Below are 9915 nucleotides of genomic sequence, written 5' to 3'. Positions count from 1 at the left end.
TTTTAATCCTCTGGTTGCTCAACTGATGTTGAGAAGAGTATATTTGAAGAGTTCAAGTATATTTGAAATTTTTGTTCAAGTATTTTTGCTCAAATAAATGCAGCCTTGATGAGCATTAAAATGTTAATTATTGTAAACTTTTGACTAGAATTATATTAGTGTTTATATTTAATATTTTTACTTTTATAACAATAATCATAATGCTAAATATGTTTTACTCGCTAGTTAGAAATATACTGTATATGGTCCGCAAATGTAGTTGTTGGCAAAAGTTAATTTTGGATCCTGTTTAAATGAAAAATTTAGTTTTTTTTTGTTCAAGGCAATCATTTAAATTGCTTCTTATTCACATTAGCAGGTCATAACAGCATCAGTGGAGAGGATACAGCTCATTTTCACTCATACAACACATTAACACCAAGCCAGTTCAGTCGAGGTTCAAATACAGCGAGTGTCTGGCAGCTACAGGGTGAAGGATTCATTCAAAACCCAGATCTCATGCCAGGCCGAGCTGCTCCACGAGGGTCTGCCCATATTCCCATGGCTCCTCTGCCCACACCTGAAGTGCTGGGAGGCAGAAACACTGCGTGTGGATTTAGCTCTAGAACGCACAGTCAGACTCACTGGAGCTCACCTGAGAATGATCTGCCCAACAAGACAGGAGAAGAGAGGAAGAGGCGAGGAGGAGGAGATGTGCACAGTGGTACACACACACAAACACACACACACATTTATAACCTGCATGACCTCCTTTCTTCTGTGGAACACAAAAAAATTTTAAACAACATTTAAATATAGTCTCTCAATTAATTTGACAAAATATGATTCACAAATGCATGAGATAATTATGTGTATATGCATTATTATTTTTTCTAAAAAAACAGTTATCTGAATTTAATTATAAAAGAAAATTATAAAAGCTGTCAAATCAAACATTTTTCATGATCATAAAGAACCTTCTTTTGAACTTCTTTTTATTAAACTGAAATAGATTTCCAAGATTTTTTTCACAAAAAGTTTATATAGTTGTTTATCTCATTTAGATATTGAGTTTATGAATTGCTGTTTGTAAATATATAAACTTTCTTGCAAATGTGAATTAGCTAATGCATTTGAGAATAATATGTTTTAAATTAATTTAGCTCCTCACAGAAAAACATTAGTTGTGTTCAATTTTGCTCAGAATTGGGGTTAATGTTCGCTCATTTTACATTATAAAAAAAAAAGACAATAACACATTAAATTGAACATGAAATTTAGTGAAAAAGAATGAAGACAGAAGTAGTATTCTTTTATAAAGTATACCACAATAATTAACAATAACTATTATTATAATTAATACAAAATAATAAATGTTTTACTTGACACCTAGAACATCTTGATTTTTTTATTTATTTATTTATGTTATAGTGCATAGAAATCCCATTGACTTTCACTTTTTAATAAGTAATTATATAAACTTTCTCTTTAAAAGAAATTCAGCAGGAAAGAATCTGGTATCCGGAGGGCAGGAGAGTTTTGCTCTATCATTCTGTGTCTGTGTGTTTATTCCCAGTGCTTCCGCCCAGCAAGAGAGGAAGACTGCTATGTGAGCGAGTTCCAGGCAGAAATGATGGACAGACCAGACTCAGATTTTTCTGAAGAAGAAGTTTTGCTACTAGCTTGAGTGATATTTTAGAATATTTCTCACGCTCATCTGTAGTTTCAGTTTTCATGTAGAATGTTACATTAATACATTTCAATCATATGTCCGTTAAAATATATGTATATAATTTATAGTTAATGCGTAAAAAGAATGGTTTATAATAAATGTAGATATTGTTCCAATAAGTACATATTAATGTTTAAACTATCACCCTTTGTATTTATATCAGTATTTATATCAGAATGACAGTTACAATAAAAAAAAAGAAACAGTCAAATCAAACATTTCTTTTAATATATTTCAATCTATCAAAATAAACACACATTTTGTTAGATTGAAATATTTTTATTATTGTTTATTCTTTTAGAGGGTAGCCACAGTTGCGAAAATTAGCAAATTTTGTTTTCCAAGACTTATCAATCTTGAACATTGAACATGTATTTTTAAATTATGCTCAACTTTAAAATATTTTAGTGTATATATATATATAGCTATGAATTTGCTATTTATTCTATTTAAATTATATTCTATTTCAAAATCATTAATGAAGGAAAAAGTTATTTATGAATATTATTTATTAAAATGATTTCAACTGCATAATTTTAGATTAATTTTTAATTTTAAATGTGCTTCTTAGAGTGCAACAGAAGGTTTGAGCTTAAAAGTATTTAATGCTGTTTAGTTTTTTCACTAATTATGACTCCCGACTTTTTTTTTTCTACTGACCTTTGACCTACAGTTGAGAGTGAGCGTATGCACACATGCATCTGTTCGCTTTACAGTCTGTACACAGAAGCAGGTGTAAAGAATGCATCTGAATGCAGATGAAAGAGTTCTATTCAGACGTGACACTGTTCTGACAGATTTACATTTCCTGCTACACGTTACTGATGCGACGCCGCTTATTTAGAGGAGGTCACGCCGGTCTGGAACTGAATAAATAATTCGGTATGTGAAGCTGAATTGATTGGCATTAAAAAAGCATTTTCGAAATTACCAGTCTGGATGCAGATTGTTGACTACAGTGACAGTGGCCATTCATTTATCTCCCACACCATATGCATTTCCAGCCCTTCGCTATTTTCTGAAATGAGCATGATAGAAAGATAGTCGTTCAATTACAGGACGATCTTCTTATCGCTGACAGTCAGAGGAGAGGGAAAGCGCTGCACAGACAGAGGAAGAGGAAGAGGGGGAGAGTGATGGGGGTCGGAGGGCTTATCTCAGCACACCAGCAGCCCCTCGCAGGAATGAGCTCCAGAACAGACACTCCCACAGGGCATTTTCCTCTCTCCATCACTCTCCCTTTCATTCTCTGCACCTCGTGAGTCTCAGCCTCTGTAAAACACCAAACAGCCTCCATAAATAACTCACACCATTTGAACTGCCCCTACACAAACAAAAGCAAATAAAACGGCAGTGTTTGGACACAGGGCTGTGAGGGAGGAAGACTTGTGTCCAGTCTGAGGCAGTAAAACAGCGGTGTGAATAAATACGTCAGTAATGCGATCGTAATCACAGTGCTTTTTCAGATGGAAAAAAGCTGTGAGAACAGAGCATGCTGTTTAAATCTGAACCTGTTTAACAACTCTCTTCATTGCAAACATCGGGTCAAATCTCTTGTCACCCTTATTGCAGTGTCAACACTGTTTAACAATGTCAACTAAATGCTCAAATAGGAACAGTTGGGGAAGGTTTCTGCATTTAATTAATCCGAACAAACCACTAACCCCTACAGTAAGTGGCATTTCCATTTTTTTTTTTTTTTTCCCTTGTTATATTTGTGTACCTTATACATAAATCATATATATATATATATATATATATATATATATATATATACAATCATTAAAAAAAATTATGGTATTTGTCATATTTTTCTCTTTTCATAAAACAAGAAAAATCCAGGTATGTAATAAAATTATTAAAATAAAATCAGTTGCATTTGATTCAGTTTATTTGGATTGCATAGCTCTGATCATTTGGTCTTTGAATTCATATTGACAAATAGATCTTGTGATTGCAGGCTTTCGGACCGAATCTGAAAGGTTACTGGAGAGAAACATCTGAGCAGCAGAAGTCTCAGTTGAATTGCATCACTGTCTGGGAGAAACAACAGTGCTGTTTCTTTCCAGTGGGAAAGTGCAGCTCAGGTAGGTCAAAAGTTTGGGTGTGAATTGGGACAGAGTTTTGTTTTGGGCAGGTTTGCGTTTGGCTGAAGTTTATGGCAGATCTGAAAGGCAGCTCTGCAGGTGCAGGGTGTGTTGACGGTTGAGTCCATATGAATGGAGTCGTGAATTCAGCTCCGTCCTAACTGTGTCTGTCCTCTGCCTGACTCCTAATCCCTCCATAATCCCATTATGCAAATCCCCCACAATTCTCAGAGAGACTTTTAACGCAACAATTGCTGCAGCGAGACACCAGCTTTTGATCTGAAGGGAGGTTGAGAGTTCGGGAAAGAGCGAGAGGGGGCTTTCGAGACCTTGGCCCCAAAGAATGTGCTGATCCACAAGCTTGCCTCTGTCATAACCTAGTGTAATTTATGTGAAGCCCCAGGACATGCTAAACAAGATTACCATCATTCAGACAAAACCCATATTATTACTCTGTCAGGGTGAATATGCTGTGGGGATTTTTGGCACCGTGTTGTCCAATCAGAGGAAAGTTTTCATTATGATGTCACTTCACTATTGGACAGAGTCGCTGTAATAGATCTGTTAGCAGGTGGACATCCAGCATCCCAACAAAAGAGGGAAACACATTTTGTACAACAGCCACGTATTTGTTAGAGCTCATAGGCAATAAGTCTGCTTTGAATAGCCGCCCTTTATTTTGTTTCCTGATGGGCTGAATGCGGAAGTGTTTAAGATTATGAACAAACTCACAACAGTAAAAATTGTATATATATCACTCAACGTGAAGACTTGTAAAGAGTATATTGACACACATTATTTGGTGGATTAAATTGGGAACATCAAAACTAAAATATTTGTCAAAACTATTTAAAAGCCAAGCCAAGCTATGTATTGATGGGTTTGGCAGTCTACTTTAAAGTGTATAAATTTATATGTATGTATGTATGTATGTATGTATATATATATTTATATATATATATATATATATATATATATATATATATATATATATATATATATGCTTAAATGGTTTTTAAATAGTAACCATTTGAATTTTAAAGTTTTTTTTTTTTAAATATATCTGTATAGTTTAACTTTTAGTTAGTACTGTATATCGATGTATGTATATCATTTATAGATACAAAAACAAGAATTTAAATTTACATATAATTCATCTAATAATTAGATTTATTAATTAATAACATTTGATTATTAAAATACTTAAATATTACATAAAAATATGCAATTTTTTCTTTTCTTTTAATCTTAATTTTAATATTTAGTGAGAATTTTTGACACTGCTGTGAATTGAAGATTACGCTCTGGACATGATTCATAAAACAAAAGCTTTTTATTTGAAATTAATGCACCCTGTTTGGTTTAAACACTAGACTGCAGTTTGTTTTTCATGTTCAGCTGGTAAAAAGTTGGATTTCTTTGTATTTAACCCCCCAGATGCGAAAGCTGTGAATGGAAACACGACGCATTATGTTAATCAATTTAAATGCATTAATGGCAGATGTAAAAATCACCCCCCCCCCCCCCCCCCCCGCTCGCACCCTGCAACGTCACACCGCGGTATGACTATAAAAATGAGGAACACAAGCCAAACCCCATCCCCTCCCTCAAACCTCACTCTCTTTCACTCTGTTTTCCATCTGAGCAGTTTGTTCAAGGGTTCAGAGAGTGAGAGGACGGATGCTGGCTTATTACTGCTGCCATTACCTGACAGCTCTTTATCTTAACTAAACGCACACATTGCTGCTTTTACCTGCCATCTGGACTATTTTTTGATTTTTCAAGCCTAATGCTCCAACATTCATAGAGCTTCAAGACAACATAAAGTGGTAAGTGTTTGTACTTGTTGCTATTAACAGAAAAAAAATTATTTCCCCCCATGCTCTAATATTCAGATGATGGTAACGATATTCAATTTTTTTTGCAGAAGTACCGCAGTATCATGACCAGGAAGGTGTTCACCAACACCCGTGAGCGCTGGCGCCAACATAATGTCAACACAGCCTTTGCAGAGCTGCGGAAACTAATCCCCACACACCCGCCCGAGAAAAAACTCAGTAAGAATGAGATCCTGCGGCTGGCCATGCGCTATATCAACTTCTTGGTGACTCTGCTGGAGAGCCAGGGAGGAGAGCCATCAGCTCACTCGCAAGCTGCGCTTCTCACACTGATCACGGGGAACATGCAGAAGCTGCGCACCGACCGCACCTGGACCAGCGACACCGACCCGCCCTCACCCGGGTCCAGCTGCGACAGTTCAGAAGCCTGGTAGAACGAAACTGAAGCATGAGCGCTCTATGAAAGGATTCTGTGATTGTGATGTTTTTGAAAGTTCCGTTACCATGGAGAGACAAAGCTGGATTTTTGGAACTCGGAATGTTCGCTATGACATCACAATCACTCATTTCTTCCGAGCTTTTCTTTTAAACGAATGATCTGTGGAAACCCAGAAACACTTTATTCAGCAGTACTGCTGTAATTGAGCAGGAACCCTGAACAACATATGCATGGTCAAGGATGCACTTGGGAAGCATCTCCCTGATACTTTTTAGTATTAATGTCATTTCATTTCCTTGACTGAATTAACACTCAAGAATGTTTTGTTTGAGATTGAAAGCAGCCTCAGAATTGAAACGTTTATTTATTTGATTGTATTTAATTTTCTATTTATTATTTATGCTTTCAGTGGATTCCGCACATGTGACTAGTTGTACATTATATTGTAATTTATTAAATTGAAAAATGTTATTGTTTACTCTGCATTCACAAATACAAAATATGTTTTGCCAAATTGTTTTGGTGTGTTTGCACAAATTATTTTTGTGTATTCTTTATTCAAAAGTGTGAATTGTTTTTTTCAATAGTCAAATTGATTGGAAATTATTTATTGGATTAATTTATTAGTCTGTTTGATATTAAAATGCCTAAAAACAATCTGCATATTCACTAAACTCTTTGTTTGGTTGGTTAAAGTGGCTTGTTCTTACTGCTTTGTATGAACCAGTGTGCATGTAATGGTCAGCTCTGAAGACTCTGGTTGGCTTTTATGTTGTGGTCAGATAATTGTTCACTGCAGAAGCTGTTTAAGAGCCGTGTCACCATAGTGATGACCTCTGGAAGTGTCCAAGCCACATGAGGGATTGGATTGTAGACTCAGCTTAACTTTTGGTCTGAGGCCAGAGGTCATCTTGGAGTCAAAATCCACACTTGTCAGTGACCAATCAGGTGTACAAAAGTGGGAGTGTGTGTGTGTGTGTGTGTGTGCTGCATTTAAACATCAGTACAGAAAATGTATCTATTCAATTGTAATGCCAGTCTTTTTTAGGTTTTAATTAACATTTAAACACATACATATATATATATGTGTTTGTGTGTGTGTATATATATATATATATATATATATATATATATATAATACACTGTACACATACATATATAATGTAATCAAAATATTTTATTTTGGATGCGATTAATCATTTTATAGCAGTGTATGTATGAGTGAGTGTTTGTGTGTGTGTGTGTGTGTGTGTGTGTGTGTATGTATGTATGTATATATATATATATATATATATATATATATATATATATATAAAATGAGATGATTTTGGATAAATGCATGTAAACACTGAAAATCAGCATATCCATAATTTCAGTTCTAATTACTCTAGTCTCCAGACCATATTTGACCTAAAGTGTAGAAAAAATCAAGAATGTAGAATGAAGTGAAATGGCATTTTAGCTGTGTTAGTGTCATCATCACAGAGGACGAGTGAGTTTCTGGGCAGCTGTTCATAGCACTTTAGCCATTTGAAATCAGCAGCTGACCGTCCCGCTGTCCGTGCTAATCACCATTTAACACAACACACAATCACAACTGCAAACACAAAAAAGGCAACTTTGTGATCCTAAAACCAAACACGGAAAAGCAAAGCTCATCTGGCAAGTGTGTGAATGGTTGCTAATGTTTATTTAGAGCCTTCCGGTTGAAATAATGTTCAAACAATCACTATCTACTAACAATAATTGCATAAATAAGAATATATACTGTAAACTGTATTATTTATCGCACAGCTCTATAGTGGGTTGTATATCATCTCCAACAGTACACTCCTGAAAGTGATATATATATACTATATAGCAAATCTCAACTGCCTATTTTTTTTTTTATTGTGTTGCAAAATGTAACTATATTGTCACCCAGCTTTATATAAAAATATCCAACTTTATCCTCATACATACAGTATACTCAATTAGGGAAATAGTATATCCCTTAATATAGTATATTTCAACTGCTTGATTGCTGTTATTGTTACAAAATGTAGATGATATTATTGGCTAGCTCTATATATATATACAGTATAAAAGTGGATATGTGAACATATTTAACTTTATCTGCATACATACAATATTCTTACAAAGGCCGATATATACTATATATCAAAACAGCTTGATTTTTTGATTTTATCACAAAATGTTTTCATCAACCAGCTCTTTATGTAAAGTTGGATATATAAAAATGTCAAAATTGATCCACATTCATTAAATATACTAGCAATTCTCAAATTCTTGATTGCTATTATCATATTATATTATCAACAAACTCTAAATATATAGTGGGGTATATAAAAATGTCCAACCTTATCCACATACAGTACATAAAATATACTCAGGGCAATATATAGCCTATTATATTGTACATTTTAACTGCTTGATCGCTACTTGACATATATACTGTGTTTCAAATCTCAGGTATTTTATTATTATAATTATATAGCTAAATTAAACTGCTTGATTGCTGCTATTTTCACAAAATTTAGTCATTGGTAAGATCCATTTATAAAGTTGAATATATAAAAATGTCCAACTTTGTCCACATACATACAATATACTTTACTATATTGCAAATCTCACCTCCTTGATTTTTCTTTTCATTTCATTGCAAATGTAACAATTATCATCCATCTCTTTATATAACGTTGGATATATATAAATATATAAACTTTATCCGCTTTATTCAGAGTGATATGTGGCATAATATATTTCACATTTCACTTGCTTGATAGCTGTTCCAAAAATGGACTGATCATTCCAAAAATAAACTACAATTACCAAGCTCTTGGATTTATAAAAATACAATATACTCATGTAGGGCAAAACAATCTCAACTTCTTGATTGCTTGTATTGTCACAAGATGTAAACTACTGTATATTATCGCCCCGCTCTGATAGCCTAATTGCAACATTAACATCATGATTTTCTGTAATGCTGTTTATTTCTAAATATTGTGCTGTTCCATGCTTTAAATTGATAAACCAGCTAAAATTAGACTCGAGCTCTGTTACACAGCAACTGATATTTAAAGCAAACGTTAATGTGATGAAAAGAGTAAAAATTAATAATAAATAATAAACAGAATCCATTTCAGCATGACTAACACATCGCCTCTTCTTTCCAAGTGTCTTCCTCTCCTTCAATGTTCTACTCCAAGTATGCGGCTAATCTTCTATTGAGTGTGCTTTTCCTTATCGGAACCCTACACTCTGCCTAAATCTGTTATCACAATGGAGCAGATCATGGGCTTCTCCCTCCCTCCCTGTCTCTCTCATGCATTCACTCCCGCGCTCCGTTGCCCTCCCCGAAAGGAGGCTGAATGCAGAAGTGTCTCTGGTGCCAACCGATTAGCCCTGATCTCTTTATACGCCTAAACCAATTCACATGCTGCATGCTAAATTTTTCCCACTCTGTCTGAGACCCTGTCTCCAAAAGTGGGGGCTGGAGGGGTCATAAATCCTTATATTTGCCACCCCTAAAAATAAAGGAAGCATGGAGGAGAGGGTAGAGAGAGTGTTATCTGTGCGAGACAGGAGAGCTGCTTGGAGTGCGGGCAGGTGCATCTCTGGCTGGAGCGATGCCTATTGTTGGCTCTCTCCTCTAGAGCACATTTTTATGGCACACTGACAATTCAATGATCTGTAATCAGATTAGGCAAATGTATACTTCAAAAAGCAACATGCTGTAACTTTACAGAGGAAAAGGAGTTAGAACATTTTGGATTGTTGAAAAGTGGGATCATCTGAAACATTTTGTTTTTTACATTACATTTTTATTTTGCCGTA

General features: G+C 34.9%; 2 protein-coding genes across 6 annotated transcripts in view; both read left to right on the top strand.

Moving 5' to 3' along the window:
• shoc1 (shortage in chiasmata 1) overlaps nucleotides 1–2115 on the top strand; it is a 17889-nt gene extending 15774 nt beyond the window's left edge. For 4 of the 5 annotated variants that reach the window (XM_026240458.1, XM_026240457.1, XM_026240460.1 and 1 more), the window contains 2 exons: nucleotides 356–703; nucleotides 1556–2115. In XM_026240458.1, the coding sequence (XP_026096243.1) occupies nucleotides 356–703; nucleotides 1556–1641 (434 nt within the window). In that variant the 3' untranslated portion in view covers nucleotides 1642–2115. The remainder of the gene's footprint in view (nucleotides 1–355; nucleotides 704–1555) is intronic. The other variant, XM_026240459.1, reaches the window with a different exon arrangement.
• A 3216-nt stretch (nucleotides 2116–5331) lies between these two features.
• tal2 (T-cell acute lymphocytic leukemia 2) lies at nucleotides 5332–6589 on the top strand. The gene is made up of 2 exons (XM_026240454.1): nucleotides 5332–5627; nucleotides 5726–6589. The coding sequence occupies exon 2, from the start codon at nucleotides 5741–5743 to the stop codon at nucleotides 6068–6070; it is 330 nt and encodes a 109-aa protein (XP_026096239.1). The 5' UTR covers nucleotides 5332–5627; nucleotides 5726–5740; the 3' UTR covers nucleotides 6071–6589.
• The last annotated feature ends 3326 nt before the right edge of the window (nucleotides 6590–9915 follow it).

Source organism: Carassius auratus, linkage group LG30F, assembly GCF_003368295.1.
Source record: "Carassius auratus strain Wakin linkage group LG30F, ASM336829v1, whole genome shotgun sequence".
NCBI classification, from domain to species: domain Eukaryota; kingdom Metazoa; phylum Chordata; class Actinopteri; order Cypriniformes; family Cyprinidae; genus Carassius; species Carassius auratus.
This window is presented reverse-complemented; position numbering and strand designations above follow the sequence as displayed.

What these genes read in the sequence shown, in the direction of transcription:
- tal2 (XM_026240454.1), top strand. Translation starts at nt 5,741, where the DNA reads ATGACCAGGAAGGTGTTCACCAACACCCGTGAGCGCTGGCGCCAACAT.